General features: G+C 34.2%; 1 protein-coding gene across 4 annotated transcripts; it reads left to right on the top strand.

Annotated features, from left to right (window-relative positions):
• Positions 1 to 1697: 1697 nt before the first annotated feature.
• LOC117320099 (abl interactor 2-like) lies at positions 1698 to 20837 on the top strand. Of its 4 annotated transcripts, none has more exons than XM_033874791.1 (9): positions 1698 to 1862; positions 2915 to 3082; positions 3313 to 3501; positions 4742 to 4765; positions 7977 to 8214; positions 8602 to 8829; positions 14911 to 14976; positions 17653 to 17859; positions 18450 to 20837. In XM_033874791.1, exons 1-9 carry the CDS (start codon positions 1746 to 1748, stop codon positions 18611 to 18613), a joined length of 1401 nt encoding a protein of 466 aa, XP_033730682.1. In that variant the 5' UTR covers positions 1698 to 1745; the 3' UTR covers positions 18614 to 20837. The 4 variants fall into 4 exon arrangements, with proteins under 4 accessions (XP_033730682.1, XP_033730675.1, XP_033730679.1 ...); XM_033874784.1 differs by having other exon boundaries at positions 8572 to 8829; XM_033874788.1 differs by lacking the exon at positions 4742 to 4765 and having other exon boundaries at positions 8572 to 8829.
• Positions 20838 to 21765: the final 928 nt, after the last annotated feature.

Here is a 21765-nt window from a genome sequence, read left to right as displayed (position 1 = left end):
GGAACACAATCGCACCTCAACAGCTGAAACACCTTCTAAGATGAGACATATAATATATGCATAATACTCGTACATCGCCCAAATTTACAAACCAGTAACAAATATTTGTGTTTCAGACACTCACCTGTTCAGGTGTTTGCATTAAGTCAGGCGCGCTTTCATTTGTACGGTACAGTCAGCCATTCCGAGGTGTTACGACCGACACGATCGAACATTTACTACAGAATCTGTTCTGTTATTGGGATGATCGCTGTAAAGCAATGTGCACCGTCGTGGCGACACGCGAATCAGACAGAACTTTTCATTAACATATCATTTAGATGAAAAAAAATGGCGAAAAGGAAAATCAAATAAAGGATGATCAAGTCACAAATAAAGTTCATCAATTAATTAACATATTAAAAATATGCAAAATTCAAAATATACATGACATCAGTTAAGAACAGTTGCTGGAATCATATTCTGAATGAAATATACAAATCACCTGGAATATACACCTATCCCGTTGGGACTTAGAAGGTCCGATGATGTCCGAGCATGGAGTACGTGGTACTGTGATGTTCAGTTATTATACACCACAACTGCTAATCAAAGATTGTGTCACCTTCTCAAAACGCGAAATAATCATCGATACTTTCTTTCACTTTACGGTGAATACATTATTAGTGTGATTTTTTTTTTTCACTTAAGTAAAATTATTATTTCACTTCAGTGAAAAAATATTCCCTTTAGAAAAAAATGGGATTAAATATCAAAACGCCATAACGCCTTACTTCGAATTCATGTCTCTCGAAAATGTTACACTTTAGCCAATTTCCTGCTGCCACCACTGAAGTTCAATGTAATTTACTGAGCAACAAAAGTTACGTAACTCTGCATACTATATCCACGGGCTCAGTACTTAGTCTTCCGTATGTTGTCTTACCTATTTTTTGTTAACACAAGAGAGGGAAAGAGGGAGAGGGGAAATACAACGACTAGATCTAGACCGGGTCTGCATTTTGATAAAGTTGTCGTTTTCGTTTATTGCTGTCCAAACGGTTGAACCCGAGTTGGGTCAGAGTTGTTTGTTTATGAAATGAGGATGGACCTGGAGATCTTATGTTGTTTAGAGTACACTCCGTTTTGTGTGTGTTATGCCTCCATAACATAAAAGACATATTCAAGTAAATCCTTAAATGCTTAAAATATTACATTTTCAAACAACAGAACAGACCCATATATAATCAAGATCGCAATCAAATTCCTCTTGATCCTTTGTATAGAAAATCTTGATCTTTGTGCCCAATTTGAATTAAGTTTGATCATGAAAACCAAATGGCCGATATGCGGTCATATTAAGTTTTGGTTGTTGGAGTGTGTTATCACTATTTCTTGGTGTGTCTCCTTGGCTCAAAATTACGCATCTGTTCCGCAAGTGGGTAAAATTCATGTAAAATTTGCGTATGATTGGACTTAGTCATTTCTGAATTCGTATAAGGACTTGCATTTTCTCTGTCTTCTGCTGTAGGCTTTTGTACAATGTTGTGATTTTTCCTTTTTTTTTTTTTTAATTTTGAGACTGATCTGAAAACAAAATGACCGGACACGCGGTCATTTTGAATTTCAGTTTCTTACCACTATTTTATTTTTAATTTTTTTTTATTGCCATTTAGCCACTGCTTGGTCAAAGGGAGATAACCTATGTTTAACACCGAAATCTAGATCGCATTGGCGCTTCAAACAGGAAGTGGAAAGAAGACAAAATGGCCGAAGTAGCCCAACTTCTCGAGCAGGAAATTCCTGAAGGGCGTCAGCACCTTCAGGAAAGCTTTAACAACCTTGAAAATGTTGCAAAATATTGCAGAGAGAATTATATTACGGTATGCATTTGAATCGTTCATTACAATAAACAATTTCGTTGTCCTGGCTTATGACAATGTCAGTCAAAATGTACTCGCGACACACCTTTTCGTGTTCATATAACATATAGTTACTGTATCAATAGCTAGATCTATATTTGAAGAAAAAAAGACTTTCAAAAGTTTTACGTCAGTGATTTGTAGCACTTTGGTTTATAGAATGATTATATCAGAATGCTTCGTCCACGCACACATAACTGCAATAATGTTGGACAAAAGATTACACTGCGAGAAACAAATAAACTGTCACTGGAATCATTAAATGACGTCCTCTGTTCATGTTTAGCTACTGTTGTAGTGAGAAAAGTAATGTTTAAGGTATAAAATGCTACTGTTGTGGCCAATTCATGCCATTACAGTTGTTTGCTTCTGGTAAGTACATTACAAAGAAGAAAAAAATAACCCCTATTGTGTTAGATAATGGTCTCATAAGTATGTTACAGAAAAAATAATCAAAAAATCTCCAATAACGAATTCCTGGGCGTGCAAAATGTCCCTGGACACTCATTAGGTACACCGCCCTATTGGCCTAATTCTATTATATAAACTGGACAGCTTCTTTTTCTCATAAAAAGGTCACTGACACACGACAGAAGGTTGACATGCTTTGATAAAGAAGGATTCTAAATCGGTTTAGAAGTTTGGTCCGGATTGAACTGAAATTCAAAGTTAATCTAATTAGCTCACCCCACTTCCTGTATTTCACTTTGTTGATATAGTAAGGGTATGTAGGGGCGTAATATTTCTTTCTATATATATCATATATATAATTACTAGCTATACCCAGATTATATATATGGTTGATATGCAAAGGTAAGTTTAAATTAGCTACGAGTAACACTGATTAAAAAGTATTTACTGAATACCAACACTGCCAACAGTAGTGTTCCATGATAGCTAATCGAACAAATTACTGTAAGTTCCAGTTTGATTGATTTCTCATTCAAATATTGATATATAAGTAACTTATATTATTCAAAATCCACTCTTCTGTTTTCTTTGATGCATTATAGGCAACAAATAAAAAGCAGGCTTTGGAGGAGACTAAGAACTACACCACCCATTCCCTTGCTAGTGTGGCATACCAGATCAACAACCTTGCCACTAACTTCCTCAAACTCCTTGACCTCCAACAGAGTCAGACCATGGAAATGGAGTCTAGTGTGAACTACCTGGCACAGGTAAAGTTAGGATCAGATTCGATAACTGGCTAGCTTAACTTCACTTGGATCCTGCATGCTGTCATTTACAGTTAATTACCTCAAACTTGGATAAATTTGTTTTTTGCTCTTTATTGTTTCACTATTTCTGTTGTTTCACTTCTCAAAAAGAGCCAGATTTTGTTAATCTAACCTTGATATTTCAGCATATAACAATATTTTTTATAGAATAATCTTTATTTCATTTTCAGACTGTAAATATTCACAAAGAGAAGGTAGCTAGAAGAGAGATAGGTGTTCTCACTACCAACAGGAATACAAACAGGCCACTGGGAGTAAAGAATGGTATCATATTTCCAGAGCAAGCCGAGCGTCCAACTAAGTACCAGCGAAAACCCATAGACTACACAGTGTTAGATGAAATAGGACATGGTGTCAAGGTGGGTGCAGACCTATGTTTTTTTAGATTGCTTTATGTATTTCACATTCAGAATGATGTTGGATAATTTGCATTGTTATATATTTGTATTTGGTCCCAGTTTCAAAATCAGTTGAAGATGTTCTTTACTTAGATATTTTAAATCATTTCATTTTTTCTCTTGAATTTAATACCAGGGTATTCAGGTTTTTGTCTAATATGTGTTATAAATTTAAAGACAAGGAAGTGATTTTAAAACCAATGGCTTGAATTAAGGTTTGTTGTTTTAGAAATTTTACATGAAAATTCAGATTTTGAGAATTAATAACAATATCATAACAGCTTGAATATTGATAAAATTGATGATACAGGTCGTGAAATTGGTGACATACATTTCCACTTGCAGTTTGAAAGTCAATATATTGATACAATACATACATTTATAATAGAAATATACATACACTTACTTTTTATGTAGCTTCTCTAGCTCTCCTTAGTCTGCTGCTGAGAATGTTTGGATGATAAAAACATTGAATATATGTTATTTTGAGAGCTGTTGGGATGCTTTAGGAGATTCATTTGAAATTACATGTATTTGATATAAATTGCATTGTGTTAAATTTTAACTGACAACTTCATTAGTTTATTACATTATATCTCTTTTAGAAATACCTCTATGTACAGTCAGTAGTCACAACACAAAAACAAAATTCTTGTAACCACAATATATACGTACATCATAATAATAGCTTTTGTTAAGTATGCTCCAAGAAATAAAGAAATGAACTTGATAAAAGCATTTTTAGGACACTGTGGAAAGGATGTCATAAGATTGCCCTGATCACGAACAGTAATGCTTTTGGTTAAGTTACCTGTCTTGCATGAAGTAGGAACCCCAACCTACTTTTTCTGTTGCAGTTATTTTACATGTTTGCATCAACAAAATACCTGCATGTCTATATATTCTAAACGGAGTTATTCTATCGATATACTTATAATGTTTATTTGTATATTTGTTGTGTGTTGTATTCATGTTGAAGCATGACATTTATCTTCCCTTTACTGACAGTTTTTTTTTCAAATTTATTTGGCTCTCAATTTCAATCAAATATAAGTAACGAAGATTCATTGTGAATGAAGAATTTTTGTCTCGAACTGTCTAACATGTATCAAATAATCATCAAAGGATTATTTGATGCATCCACAAAGGGAGATAATCCATAACTGTGGTGTGTGTTGTAAAAGTATAAGGTTTCTTGCAGGTTCAGGAACAAGGAATTATAAAGGTAGGCTTAGGACATGCACATGACTCTCATCCCTGGAGCTGGAAACATTTGGATAATGCTTAAACATTTTCATAGAGGAATTATATGCTAATTAATAAACACACTACTAGCAGTTTCTCCAAAATGTTCATAAAATATCTCCACTTCTGTGTGATCTTTATCAAAACATTTCAATCAATAAAACAAGAGGATCATGTCTGTAGTGACACTATATCCAACTTGATATTAATTAATCCTCATTCGCTTGAATTAATGACTGAATGATCGTTGGTCACAATCATCAGTACTGCATGGTAGGGCTGATGCATGGGGTATGTCCTTTAATGATGAAGTCATCGTAAGTTTAGTATAGTTCCATTCCTATTGAAACACTAGATACCTCAACACACTATTTAGCTATTGGTGATTGTAAGAATTTGTCATTGATTAATCAAATCCAGGGGTATATAATATTGATAGTCATATATGTATCATTACACCTCTAAGATTCTCACACATTATCACTATGATTTCTGTTATGGTTGTCTCGCTAGAAAAATATGGGATTATTTAGAACTAGCTAGACATTATCAAAACTGCATTCTAGAACACCCTTCTCCAACTTTGTGCACATTAAGATATTTTCTGTGTAAGTCTTAGGAAGATTCATATCACAAAAAGAAGGGGGGCAACTCCTGAAGCCAGGTTTCCATATAGTTATTCTGATTGTCCTGACAAGTTTCTGCCTTAGACAGGCCATCAACAGGGTACAGCTGTATGATGTGCATACATGCACAATTATTAATGTATTTAGGACTGGAAACGAACGTCGTGTGATAGATTTTGATGCCATCAATAGGTTATCAAGGAATTAATGGAAGAATAAAGGTATCAATTGTGATTGGTCTAAAATATGATAGTGCATGCAATTGTATAGGGAAGATTGATATACAATAGTTGATGATCATAACTGTAAACTTATTCAACTTCCTCTTCAAGTGCCATTTTAATTCATATGATATACAGACCTTAAATGGCTATAAATTGTCACACAGAATTTGAGTATTTATGTGAATTGTAGTGATGTACAATATTTAATTGTGCTGTAGTTTTAAACTGTTTTCTCATACCGGCGATGTAACCTAAATTCAGACATGATATATATCAAATAAATTATTTTCCTCTGTATCTAAAAGTACATAGTACATCAGCAGACATATTTCAAAACAAGATTCCAAAGTTTTAAAGAGTTTAGATTACACATTGTTGCAATAAAGATGACATCAAATGAGTTTGGTAATTGTCGGAAGATGACATCAAATGAGTTTGGTAATTGTCGGAAGCTCCTTAAATCTGTTTTCATGTTTCTTGTTCGTCTTAAAATGCATCATGTACATGGATATTGAAGAAAAATGTTAATATTTTACGCTAAGTTTAGCTTTCAACAATTTGTTATGGCTTATACATATTCTTGTGTCACTTGTGAATAATTAGAGGCTTGGTCTCTTTTACTGTTTTACATAACGTTATTGTCTGTGATATTACAGTTATGTAGGTTCATCCACATTGTAGAAACAGATGACTAATTTTATTGAGAAGTCATGTCTGAATTTAAATTCCTTTGTGACATTAGAGTGTATTTCTGTATTGTTTTGTGGTGGCAGGTTGTTTCACTTAAGTAAAGAAATTTTAAATATGACCTTTTGGTGGCAGGAGCTATGATTGAAGCTAATTGCTTTTAAATGCGTCCTTCTGAGAAAGACAATAGAAAAAAATATTAGCCCTTGAGCTATATATATATATATATCAGCTTACGCATAGTTAAATTACCCCTACTCCAATAAAACTATTCAATTATGTTAATTGGGTGCATCCTGTAGGGAACAACCAACCAATTGAAAAAATATATTTTTGAAACAGCCCCTGTGTATAGAACGTTGAGCCAAGGATAAAATGTCTGGCAGCCACTGATTGGCCAGTATGTTATGAAGTGAGAAAATAGATATGTAGCCTGATAGGTAACTATCAATAAGAAATGTTGATATAAATTTCTTAAGTCCGATTGTTTTTTTTCCCAAAAGTTCACGTAATAATAGTAAACAGGTAAACATTTAAGATTTTTGAGAATTTTTACTGCGAAATTCACCTATTTTCAAAATGGCTACACTGGAGAAAATTTGAGCTGAAGGACCCAACTTTTTTTTTTGATAAGGTGTTATATCAGACCCTAAACTTTTGTTATAAACCATAATCGTCATATTCAATTCAAGAATTTGAATGAAATAATCCAAAACGTTAACACTAAGGTCTATGGGAAAACAATTGGTTGGTTGGTCTCTGTAGAAGTAGCTTTCTGTAAAGATCTTATCCCAGGTATCATGAAAATTTTTTCATAATTTATCAAATTTATGTATTAATATCAATTAAGCATGTGTACATGTTTTAGTGAAATTTAAATATCAAATGGTATTTTCCGTGAAAAAAATACATGTAATTGGGAAATCATATATCAATTCTTGATGCCTGGGTTGGATCACAGGCGCTTGCATAGAAAATGTACTTTCCACATTACTTATACCACTGTCATATCAAAACATTTTAAAATTCACATTTTCTATGCAAGCACCTGTGGGTTGGATCTAGCTAGTCAATACCTTTACCATTCTATTATTTGATGTTTGATGTGAATTAAACAGCCAGAATCTTCTAAGTTAGATGAAAATGCCTACAAATCTCCCCTCAGGCAGAGATAAATACTAAATATATTGAGTTCAAAGACATTAGGATCTTTTCTGGTAGTGTTATCACACTAACCTTCTCATGTCTGTATGGGGCTGTTACCTCTTTTTTCTCTCATTAAACTTCCCTCTTTAAAACTGTGAATCCTTGAAATAATGTGATTATTTCAGCTTTGTATTTTCATATGGTATTTTAGCAAAAATATTTAAATTTACTAATCAATAAATCATCCAATATTCGCATTGTGAAGGCCTGAGCCATTTGAGGTTGTACATAAGTCAAGAAAATATAAAAAGCTAAATTCTTTAATTTGATTTTTTTTCTAATCAAAAATGCTCTAGTCTGGTATAGCTTTGGTTTAAAGTTATTTATTGAATGTTATTATTTTGAGGATGAGCTTATTTATCAATTGTGATCACAGAATAATCAGATTGTTTATTGAATAATTGATCTTATTTTGATAGGTAATTTATGAAATGATGTTACATTCCAGACAACAACCAGTGTTCAGAGGGACAAAACAAGTCGGAGCTCTTCTATCAGTAGTAACACCTCCCACCCAAGTATTCCTCCCAACACACGTCCTCCTACACCGCCTCAGGGGCGTGGCACTATTGGAAAGTCAGCAGGAGCACATCAGAGCCAGTACAGGACACCAGCGCCCCCTATAGCTCCACCATCTATCCCCGCGACTGCGTCACCATATGCTCCAGGTGGCATGGCAATGCAAAGTATGTCAATGGTCCAGTATTACACTACAGCAGTTTAGTTCTATAAACCTTGAACAAATTGTATCTTGTTTTCAAAGTAGGATACCCCTGATGAATATCAAAATCCAAAATTTTGCTTTGTTGAAATAAGATATGGACATTGTTACTAAGCCATATATATGTAAATTATAATGGTGCCATTTAGGGTGTTGATTTTGTTGAAGACTGTGTTATGTAGTTAACATGTTTTTTATAAAAATTTATTTAGGGATTGTTCATTAAAACTTGCATTTATATGCTTTTAAAATTGTGTATATTTTGAAATTGATTGTGCTTATAACGTTTGGAGTGAATGGCCTTTGTTACCTCCTCTTGTAGACCAGTCACGACAGAGTGGTTATGTTCCAGGAGACCAGGTGAGACAGAGTGGATATGGTCCAGCAGATCAGTCTAGACAAAGTGGATACGGTCCAGGAGACATGCGACAGAGCAGCAACTATGGTCCGACTGAAGCTCAGATGAACATTCTGGCTCCTCCTGTCGGCCTTGCTCGTCCCATGTCACAAGATGCCCCTCCCCCGTCCTATCCGGGTATGCATGGACGTGTGTCACACCTGGTACAGCAACCGTCTACAGGTATGTCCTATAGCTGGGCAGGAGGTGCTTAGTCATTCACTAGCATATTGTCATTGGCAATTTGTAGCACACATCATGTCAAGATTATGCTAAGATTATTTATCTGTATACGCATGACCTCTGGTTATTTCTGCTTGAGAACAACTGTTTACTTGACTAAAATTTATTTTTATATTCATGTTCAATTTAAGATGTTTAAATCATTATTTTTCATCATTAAGATTCTGTAACTCATTCCTGAGTTCAAATTAGAAAGCAGTTGTTCCAGGACAGATAACTAGTATAAGTATTATTTAGTATGTATTGTAAGATTGCTTATCATGAGGACAGAATAAAAGCACTAGAATTGGTGATGTCCTGTGTCAACACACAATATATACATAACACCACAGATACTAGGTTTAAGTGATAAACTTTTTATAAAATCTAATAAAATCACTTCAACTGTGAACTTTAATGTGATTCCTTCCTTGAGTATGTAGGATAAAATCCAGTTTTTGCTTTGAGAAATTTGAGAAAAATGTTCTAGTGTTAGTTAGTTGAAGTGTGAATATACAGAAATTTAGTAAACATTTCCTGATGATTATGAATTGAGGCAGTTTTTCAGAAACATTCTGAAATAAGGAAATGGTGTATGTGAAAAAAGACTTTTCACAAGTTATTGGAGTGATATATTGATACCAAAACTACATTTTGAATATCTGCAAAAGGCTTGTCAAGCCAAAGGAAATGTTTACTGAATGGATCTTAGGTTTGTTGGTAGTCCATAGTGTAAATTCAGTATGTGGCTGTATATATTTGTGTGTGACACAGAATGTTGACATCACTACATTTATACAAACTATGTATGTACCTTTGTATGAGCATGCCTAGCATTGTATTTTATAAAATATCTTATTTAGGTTTTAGTTTCACTTCCAGAAACACAAATAATTTACTACATGTGTCACCTACCACAAGTACCTGTGGGCTTAAAGCAGCAGGACATCTTCCATCATCTAGTCATTCACTCATAATGTAGCAGACTTGGTAACCCAATACAACAGAGGGAGAGTTTATATATATGTGATGGGTATATAACCTTTCTTGGACAGAAAGTGTTTAATACAGGTTTATTTTAAAATAAAACAAAATTAAAACCTGTATCATAAGTAAACTTAGTTTAAAAGTAACACATTTAGATATTGAAAAATAAAAATTAGTTTAAAAGTAACACATCTGGATATTCAATGTTCCAATGAAACAAGTACTGGTTGGGATCCCTCGGACTGGAGCCCTGTATTAGTATGGACAGAAATGTTAGCTTCACTTGTTCTGTTCTGAAGCCTACAATATCAAACCTGGTACAATTGATTGATCTTATGGCTATTAAGAAATATTGATATTAATAAGGCTGACTCAATATTGTGCTCAGCTAAGTTATTTCCAACTTCATCCATTTCCATGTTTACAACTTTAATGTAACTGGTTTGATTAATTCAAATTTTCATTAGTTCAAGACAAATTTTATCTAGGGTAGTGACAAAAGTTTCCTAACACTGCTCTAATTAATATCTGGGTAATCTACTTTTATCAAAAAGTGGTGCAAAGAGAACCTTTAAAAGAAAGTTGAAATAGATAATGTTATATCTTAAGGTAATATAATTTTATCATCAAGATTTCACACTAGCCTCTTAGTATATGTGATCATGATTTTTTTTATACAAAAAAAAATGCTCTTAAGCACTGGGGTCCCAAGGGGTGTTTCATTGTATCTTATATTATCCACTGGCCATGGTATTTCTTCAGTGAACTGGTGTTCACTCCCGTAATCCAATCAGTGTTTTAGTTAAATTAGAAATTAGTTCTTGGCTAATTAAGTCGGGTGAGTGCAATTTTTGGTCATTCAAAAATTTTCTGTTCACCTGTAAATTCATTTTTGGATAAGAATTGGTAAATTAAAGACTTAAAACTTATGAATTATCAATATTGTTAAAGGTATATTCTACCCAAGTTTGAACATTTTTGGCTGATCTGTACCTTTTAAGACTTTGTTTTTAACAACTTTTAAAACTATTGTCAGTATCAGGATATCTTTTCTTCAGTCAATTAGGACAAGCAAAATTAGTGGAAATACTTCTGGCCAACATAAAATAGACTAAATAAGCATGGGAAAATCTAGGACTGAAGGGTCACTGGATCATATATTTTATCCTAGGTATTCGGTTAATACACACTGTTCACTTACAATTTCTGCTGGGATTGCAATTTTATTGCTTTGTTCAGCTTATTTTAGTTATTGATTTTTAAAATGTACACACATATTTCACATTGTTCCGCTAATAAAAGGTAAACTTGTTGTGATTTAGTCAGGGCGGAGCAAACGTTTTTAAATTGATCTATCTAGATCTACATGTCCCTTTTACCTGAATTTATTGATCGATATCGTTAGCATGGCTGAACATGCATGTTCTACAATTAAGTATAAGCATGTCTATATCAATCTTTGCATCTATATTCTGCTGATAATGTGTCTGAATTATTTATATTTATTACTGCATCAAATGGTTTTCCTCTGACGAGTCTTTTTGAATTAAGGACAAGAGTAACTTAGGTAGAATTTTGTCAAATGTTTTATAGAGTAACCAAAGATTGAAATGAAACAGTGATTTTCCACTGATCATGAGGAATCAGCTGTTCATTATAACGAAGTAATTACCTCATTGACAAGTCCATCTGAATAGTCATGGAGATTAAGGAAACAGAGTCCACTAGAGAAAGAGGCATTATATGCTAGGCTGGAGATTTGAGAGGCCACTAGAGAAAGAGGCACCATAGGCAAGGCTGGAGATTTGAGAGTCCACTAGAGAAAGAGGCACTATATGCTAGGCTGGAGATTTGAGAGGCCACTAGAGAAAGAGGCACTATAGGCAAGGCTGGAGATTTGAGAGTCCACTAGAGAAAGAGGCACTATATATGTGGCAGGGCTGGAGATTTGAGAGTCCACTAGAGAATTTGGCATTATAGGCCAGGCTGGAGATTTGAGAGGCCACTAGAGAATTAGGCACTATATATGGGGCAGGGCTGGTGATTTGAGAGTCCACTAGAGAATTTGGCATTATAGGCCAGGCTGGTGATTTGAGAGTCCACTAGAGAACTAGACACTATGGGGCCGGACTGGAGATTTGAGAGGCCACTAGAGAATTAGACACTATGGGGCCGGACTGGAGATTTGAGAGTCCACTAGAGAATTAGGCATTATAGGCCAGGCTGGAGATTTGAGAGGCCACTAGAGAACTAGACACTATGGGGCAGGGCTGGAGATTTGAGAGGCCACTAGAGAATTTGGCATTATAGGCCAGGCTGGAGATTTGAGAGGCCACTAGAGAACTAGACACTATGGAGCAGGGCTGGAGATTTGAGAGGCCACTAGAGAATTTGGCATTATAGGCCAGGCTGGAGATTTGAGAGTCCACTAGAGAACTAGACACTATGGGGCAGGGCTGGAGATTTGAGAGTCCACTAGAGAATTGGACACTATAGGCCAGACTGGAGATTTGAGAGGCCACTAGAGAATTAGGCTCTATATGCCAGGCTGGAGATTTGAGAGGCCAATAGAGAATTAGGCACTATGGGGCAGGGCTGGAGATTTGAGAGGCCACTAGAGAACTAGACACTATGGGACCGGACTGGAGATTTGAGAGTCCACTAGAGAATAAGGCACTCTATGCCAGGCTGGAGATTTGAGAGTCCACTAGAGAATTATGGGGCAGGGCTGGTGATTTGAGAGTCCACTAGAGAATTAGACACAATGGGGCAGGGCTGGAGATTTGAGAGTCCACTAGAGAATTAGATACTATGGGGCAGGGCTGGAGATTTGAGAGTCCACTAGAGAATTAGACACTATGGGGCAGGGCTGGAGATTTGAGAGTCCACTAGAGAATTAGATACTATGGGGCAGGGCTGGATATTTGAGAGTCCACTGGAGAATTAGGCTCTATGGGGCAGGGCTGGAGATTTGAGAGCAACTAGAGAATAAGGCACTATGGGGCAGGGATGGAGATTTGAGAGTCCACTAGAGAACTAGACACTATGGGGCAGGGCTGGAGATTGAGAGTCCACTAGAGAACTAGACACTATGGGGCAGGGCTGGAGATTGAGAGTCCACTAGAGAATTGGACACTATGGGGCAGGGCTGGAGATTGAGAGTCCACTAGAGAATTAGACACTATGGGGCAGGGCTGGAGATTTCAGAGTCTGTTAGAGAGTTAGATACTATATGCCAGGGCTGGAGATTTGAGAGTCCACTAGAGAATTAGGCACTATGGGGCATGGCTGGAGATTTGAGAGTCCACTAGAGAACTAGACACTATGGGGCAGGGCTGGAGATTGAGAGGCCACTAGAGAACTAGACACTATGGGGCAGGGCTGGAGATTGAGAGGCCACTAGAGAACTAGACACTATGGGGCAGGGCTGGAGATTGAGAGGCCACTAGAGAACTAGACACTATGGGGCAGGGCTGGAGATTGAGAGTCCACTAGAGAATTAGGCACTATGGGACAGGGCTGGAGATTTGAGAGTCAGCCAGAGAAAGACACTGTGGTTGAGAGAGTATCCATATAAAACATTCCTCTGAAGCTTTAATACAACAACCTGGTAATGTTTTATTATTGTTTTATCCTTCACAAGTCCTGTAAATTATAAATAGAGTCATGTATTGTACTAAATGTACTTCACTATGAATCCACCACAAAGTATGGTTTTGAACACGAATTTCCTCCAAATAATTTGGCGCTATTTATATACAGTGTAGTTGTGGTGTGCTCTTTGATGCTTTAAGTACTGTAGGTTTTTGTGATTTTTCGACTTTCTAAGTTATCTTATTATAAATGTTCATTATCTGTGACAGATACATAGCATCTTGTGAAACAATTATTGCAGCTAATCATTATGAAGGACCTTTCCCGTGATGTTTTGCAGTTTTCATACTATCCTTCATAGAGGATGAGATAGGAAAAAGTTGAAACTTCAAAATCATTTACAGTGAAACAGCACATCATATGTGTATGATATGTGGTCACCTCTTCTCAACAGTATACGTATGAATCACTTTGTATGTTGTTTATATCCACCCTGACATATATATCTTAAATATGTTTTGGCATGGGATTGGTATATGAACTGTAAAAGTATATACTCAAACATGTCACATATACTGTACTACAGCATTCCTGACTATATAATATATATTGCATTGGTATGAAATGTAAAAGTATATTCCCAGACATGATACATATAAAGCATTACAGCATTCCTGACTGTATAATATTATACATATGTTAGAATATACACACATTATACATGCTATGACTCACAATTACTAGCAATACAGGGATAGGCTGCATTGAGAGAGATAAAATTGTATTAAATAGGTGCATTTACATATATTTATTATAAATTGATCATGTTCATACATATAATTATGAATTTAAGAACATATAATTATGAATTTAACAATAACTACTTGTTTAGGTAATTATTGTAAAGATAATAAAAATAGGTTTTATTGATATTTTCCTTTTACTGGTAGTTCAATATATTGTATTGATATTTCTATTACATCAGATTGCACAATCACTTTACAACCTTAAGTTATAGTTATATTTTGTTACATTTTGATTGATTATATTAATATCATTTTCTCTCAGTTCTCTGTTATGATTATACTTCTTTGTTGTGCTTTTTTTGGTATTATGAAAAAATGAGCAGATCTTTCAGCAGTAGTTGTATTTGTGAAGTACAATCTTTGTACAATCATTTATTTTCATTAAATAACACAGATATTTGAAAAAAATCGATGAAGAGCATGATTTGATTATATTAAGAATGTAATCTATAAAAGTTGGGATCTGCTTCTTTTTTCTATTCATCTGACCAGTGCTGTGATTGACCAATGAGTTAAAAGCAACTTTTCTGATTGGTTAAATCTGATTGGTCAAATATATGTTACTGCTGTAAATGGTCAGCTTGACCTCAAGGCTGATCAGCGGTCAGTGTGTTGTGCGTGGTCAGTATCTGCTTTACGCTGGTCACTTTTACAGACCTGCCTCCTCCCCCGCCATCTATGTCAGAAGCTCAAGACAGCAGCTATGTGGAAGACAACGAAGGTTTGCATGTTTTTGTGTCGCACATTCTGGTTCTATGATTTAACTTTTGTTATTTTTATGCATGTGTTACAGGTATCATCTTATTACGGGTTTCATTCACAAATGAGAAAGTTAAAAGCAAACAAAAGATGTGTGTTGTTAAAATGTATTGAAGTATCTTAATGCAATATTATTTATGTAACAGATCAAAATGTGTCAGTTAAGCTATACATTTTTATACAGTTCTGTAGGAAGAAATCAGTAACACAAATTATCGATGCTGCCAATGACAGGCAAGGAGTCTGTCAGCATAAAAGCTACAGAATGTATAGTATGATGTACATATAAAATGTCTATTATATATATAATGGAACAAGGACATTAAACATGACCATATAATTATTTGATTTACAGGATCAAACATGACTTTTTCTCAACGCTTCGCAAAATATTTAATGAGTATTTCCTATAATGATTAAATACAAATACTGTCATTTCTTAAACACTTAACCTAGAAGATCACTATATATCAAGAATTTTCTTTAATAACATATACACGTACAGTGTAATAATTTAGTTCATCCTCCTACTTTCTTAAACGTTCTGATTACTTGAGTAAATGTTACTATAAACAGTATTAAACTCAATAATGTCATACACAAAGATTATAAAAAAAATTATATCATAAACTAAATAGATTTTCAGAAATCAAAACTAATGTAATTGGACTGTAAATGTAAATGTAAATGTAGTGTGTGAAGTTTCTTCATCTACCTGTACACTGTTACCTTCATCTACCTGTACACTGTTACCTTCATCTACCTGTACACTGTTACCTTCATCAGAGATTAATCCAGTGAAACTTATGTACACTGAGGTGTGAAAGTGTACGAAATTGTTACCAGTTTGACACAGCTCTTTGGTTACACTATATTATACAGTATAATGGAAAATAATGTACAAAACAGCTATTATAGTAGTAGAAAATTAAATTGACTTGGTTTTTATAGTCTATACCAAAAATGTTTAAATTATCCCAAAAAACTGGTATACAGTATATGTTATATCTACTATGTAAATGTTTAAAACTTCCAGACTTCAGTACAGAAGTTCTCCGTAAAGGGAGAACACACACTCTTTATATTACTGTAGGTCCTATCCAAGTTCAGCGTAAGTGTCATTTGAAAATAGTACAAACACTCTACTTCTGTCCTACAACATGTCAGTCTTAATTTAAGATCGCTAATATATTCTCAGTTATTTGATATAAGGTCTAGAAGCATATTGTGGTATATAAAATCATTGTGTACATATACATGTATATACACATCTATACTCAGTTTATCAAAAAGTATTGAATGTAGCATGCTGGAAGGATAAATGATGATGAATATTTTGATATAAATACTGTATAATGCCCGACAAATTCTGACTGAAGAACCAGGAACATTAACGTTTTATGCAAAATTAAGTTTGAAATTATAGCTAGTTTGTCACTAATGACACATTTTTATTTGGAATGTAAAATTTCACTTTTAATTAAAATCAACTAACCATAATGCCAAAAACAAGCACTTTTTAGTGTTGGGTAATCATGATAGTACTGTCCTATACTGGACACTATTAAACTGATGTTTGGAGACTCCATTGTTTATAAGACAAGACCTCTACAGCATTATATATGCTATTATCTGGGTGTTCCTAATTAAAGAATGTAACCAGTGGGCGATTTTCATTTGTTAGAGTATCAGATTTATACTCCTACCACCTCTATTGGCATTTTCATTTTAGTTTCATTAAATTCTTGACTGAAGTCTATAAACTCAATTTCTAGGATTCAAAATTGTGCAAATAAGCAGAAAACAACCTGCCTACAAGCTAACATCTTCCTATTAAATGATAATTAATTCTTTTATCAATATCATTAGTTTTATCATTATTTATTGTAGATATGATAATGGAAAAATGTGTGTACTACCCATTATACAAAATAAACTGATTTATATAATGATCAAATAATTCTTACTGTAGTAGATGGTTAAATCATACAGAATAAGTATATAATATTACCAAAGTGGAAGGGTGGAGAGAAAATGAGTATGGTGTTATGTAGGTACTAACGGTTTTATTTGAGAAACATTTTGAAGAGAATGTACAACCCCTTCAATTTACAGTGTGCTAGATAAGTCTAACCAAAGCGGAAGCATGTTAGTATGTTTAACTGAGATATCAATAAGCTAGTCCAACTTTCCGTTTAGTACTTGTTTTGTACATGATGTACGCATGATGCATGATGTTGATATGTATGTAATATAATTAACCATGCTCTTTTATCAAACAGATTACAATTGCCAGTACAGATTGTACAGCCATATACTGTTCTATCTCCATAAAACTAATATGTCAGAAATAAATATCTATAACATTCACATAATAATCTTCAGTAGAAGTAACTTAAAGTATTTGAGGTCAATTACAAAAGTTTTTCTGGTAAAACAGAAGCTATTTTGAGATAGGTCTATCAGATATAATTCAGAACCAGAGATGACTCGCGTACATAATTTCAGAGCCGATGATTATTGCAGTAACTCCCCGATATTAAATATGAAGATTTATAATTTATAATAGAATAACCACTCCATTATCATACTGAAGGTTGTAAATTATCTATACCTATCTTTTGTTTGTTTTTGACAGTGAACTCTCCCCCACTCCCCCCACCCCCCACAGACTCTCCCTCTGTGTACAACCAGGCTCCTCCCCCTCCCCCTGAGTTCAATGATCCACCCGAGGACATTGACGACCACCCCCTCCCTCCACAAGAAGAAGATCCATATGCTGCTACTGGGCCGAACCTTGGACTTGGACAGCCGGATTGGAAACCTGCAAATTACATCGAGAAAGGTTGGTGTACATTTGACATAAATGTTTTTGTTACTGTTATTACCCAATATTGGTGGGAATGTATTGTATCTGTGCAGTTGTTATATCCTATTTTGATAGTTTCATTGTAATCATTTTGAGCCACTCAAACTCAATTTTGACATAGAGCAGTATACATGTATCAATTTGACATCTTCCGTGGCCTGTATTCCTGAAGACCCAGAAGAATAAGCTGGATTTTGGGGTGTGAGATTACTTTTCATTCAGTATTTTAATAGTAACCTTTTACCCATACTTACTAAATCATCAGAGAATAGGTTTTGTGGTAAATAGATACCTGTGTTTTATTGTTCTCTTTATGCAGTAGTTGAGATATTTATTTACATTAATTTTTGTATTTCAGTTTTTGCTTTTCTATGTTTTTAGTTGCATATTTATTTCCATTAAATTTGGTGTTACAATTAATGCCTGAAATCTGTGTTAAAATGAGTGTCTTTATGCCATATTATAGACTAGTTTCTGCCTTGACAAATATTGTCATCAATGCCCTATTTTACACTTCTTTGGATAATATTTTGTATTATAGTTAATATAATTGGTTTTTGTTGCAGTTATTGCTATATACGATTACTTGGCTGATAAGGAAGATGAGCTGACCTTCAATGAAAATGCTGTAATCTACGTCACAAACAAAAACGATGACGGCTGGTGGGAAGGGGTACTCAATGGTTTTACAGGACTTTTCCCAGGGAATTATGTAGAACCATGCATGTAATCATTGCCAGTTAACAAAAACAGATATGAACAATGATCTTGAATCAAAATTCATCTTTATGAACAAGACACTTCAGGAAAATCAAAGTGGATAGCTTCTGTTTCTGTGCAGTAACAGATTCATTATATGTTTTAAAATGAACACAAAAGTGTCAGTAAAATACTTTACACAGGTTGATGACTCAATATGTTGGTATAATTAGAAGGAGAGTATATGCTGTGAGAATGCTTTGATGCTAAAGGAACACACAACTTATTAGCAGTGATGCTAAAATGCTAGATATAATCTTAGCAAATCAGCGAAGATGATAAGGAAGGACTTGGCAAAGTTGCGCAGATGTTGAGGAAAGATTCAGCTAATTAGTGGTGATGCTTATGAAGAACTTGACACAATAGTGATTTATAAAGCAAATTAAATTAAGACCAGACATCACTTGGAGAAAAGGACTTGAAAATAATCATGTTTAAAATGTCCAAGTGTTTGAAATGGTTATTCATGGCTGAAAGAAATATTCTACAAAAAAACGTGTACAGTTGGAAATGTTTGTGACAGTAATCATTGGTTGTTAAAAGAAATGTGCTGGTTTTATGAATTAACCACACACCATGTGTTTTTATAAATACTGCGGAGGGGAAGGTGGATTAATGGGGCAATATCTTTATCATATAACTTCTTAGTAAGTTTATATATCGTTTCTGTATTAAAACTGTGTGACACCAATAAGTCACATTTACATTTAGTAACTTCTATAAATAGGTGCAGTGTTAATTGGTTTCTTTGTACATGGTAGACATGTTTGTATTGTTGTGTCATTAATTGCAATTAAGCTTTTGAAACATAATTTATTGTGTATACCTTTCATCATTTGTTTACTAATAGTGTTTGTTTAATTAAGAAATAACATCTTGTAAATTCGTTGAAAAGTTCAGAAACTAGCACAACACTACAGTATTACAAAAAGAGAAGGACTACATCTATATCTCGGCGATCTTTGACTTTAAAATGTCTCATTGATTGTATATCTACAATAGTGTAGCTTAATCTGTAACATATAATTTCTGATAATGGGCTACTTCCATTTAGTAGATACAATTATTGCTTACATAATACTTTATAATTCATACACAGGTTTTATTCGGACTAAGAATTTACATTTTCCTCTGCTGTCAGTACAATTATGACTTATTTTACAAGTCATCTACATGTAGTAATGAATCATAGCTTTGTTATGATAAGTTAGATTATTAATGATGTAAAATTAATGATCTGCAGAGCATATTCATGATGTAGTATTTATAAATTTATCGGTCATGTAAAACAACAACTCTGGAATTGAGTTCTATAAATTGTAAACTGTCCTTATGTTACCATGGTTGTCTTGCCAAAATGTTTTTTTCCCTTTATTCTTTCTTCAGAAATTGTGTCCATCATCATCATCATCATCATCATCAGTATCATCATCATTTATTCGCCACATCAATCTACTATTTTAGGGTATTTATGTGTAATACCTATTTTTATAAGTTTTATTTTTGTGCTGATAATGACTGTAATTATATGTACAATGTCTTAATCACCAACAGTTAATACTTCACACCCTCGTGTATGTAGAATTCAATATTTATTTGATCAAATTATTATACAGTAGAACCACAATAACTCCACAGCTGATGAGTAAATATGACATTTAATTTGAAGAGTAAATTAACCTTCCCAATTTATTCAAATATTATTTCCGTTTAAATTACATTATACATGTAATTCTTTCATAACACCTCCAACATGTTGAATTTATTTGAGATATTATTTTTGAAAAAATACAAAATTACAAAAACTTACATTACTTTTCTGAATTAATTGTTTCGGATTATTCAGAATATTCTTTTTTAAAAGTCAACTAAATTGAGTAAGATATTATTAAAAAATCCAGGTGGATTTAACATTAATGTTAAATACTATGAACCCAGTTGAATTTTAATGAATGGATGTTTGATGGTTTGTTGTATGATACAACTATTACTGATCTGCACGTGTCATATGTATCCATTGGCTAATATCCATGTACCGGTACCTATAGATCATTGAGGTAAAATCTTCACATTGTAGCTGAATAGCATGAGATTTAATATTGCATTGGGGTTTTTACCTGCATACCCAGATAAACGGCGAGGACTGTGCTGCATGTGTTATCATATGTATTAGAAATAAAGGAATTAATATGTTTTCTCGTTTTATTGGTGATTTTTGTCTCCCCTTAGGTTTTGCTACTCTGCACCGAACCATGAACTATCAAGTATAACATTCCAAATTTCCTAGAGATTGGCCCATCAACGCATGATGTAATTTTAGCATTTTAATCTCGTGACATGATTGTCAAATTGTTCATGTGCAGGTGTAAATGCTTGTGGCTCTGGACAACTCAAAGACAGTGTTTGTACTTGACCATGCAATGTTTATAAACTCGTTTACGCTGAGCTACTGTCGCTTGGTGTCCTGTTGTCTGAACATTGTCCTCCTTCTTATTGAAAACTGACGCAAGATCAAGGTCTGTCCGTTCATGTTTTTCTGGCAGAATTAGAAGGGCAAGCAAACCGACGCCCTTACAGCCAAGTAAAACCCAATTCATCCATATCGTACCCGAGGAAAAAACAAACAATTAGCAATTGTAAATACTTATCAATAAACAGAAATTTATACAGCCAACTGGATATCTTTAGCAGTTTCCTTAATTAGGTGCGTATGATATGCACATTTTATTACGTTGATTATTTGGATGACGATCGGTAATGCTTTTACTGTCTTATTTATATACCAATGTCTTAACTATCTGACACTAATCGAAAGTAGTACTATTCCTGGGTTCCACTCATACTAACAAATGAGACTTTTCTTGAGGCTGTAGTGGACACGTTCATTTAATTTCCCACACTTGAGGCTACTACATTTTTTTTGTATATAGCTCGGTAAGCAGAGCATGGGACGAATAAAGTTCTAACTAGATGTGTGAAGTTCTAACTAGATGTGTGAAGTTCTAACTAGATGTGTGAAATTCTAACTAGATGTGTGAAGTTTGATCCCTGTCTGTCTGGTATGCGAATCTAAGGACAAATATTACAGGCCGTCCTATGTGCTGTCGTTGCCATGTCCTTTGG

The sequence above is a fragment of the Pecten maximus genome, chromosome 2, assembly GCF_902652985.1.
Source record: "Pecten maximus chromosome 2, xPecMax1.1, whole genome shotgun sequence".
Classification (NCBI taxonomy): Eukaryota; Metazoa; Mollusca; class Bivalvia; order Pectinida; family Pectinidae; genus Pecten; species Pecten maximus.
Note: the sequence above shows the minus strand (reverse complement) of the source record. Positions and strands in the feature narration are given on the sequence as shown.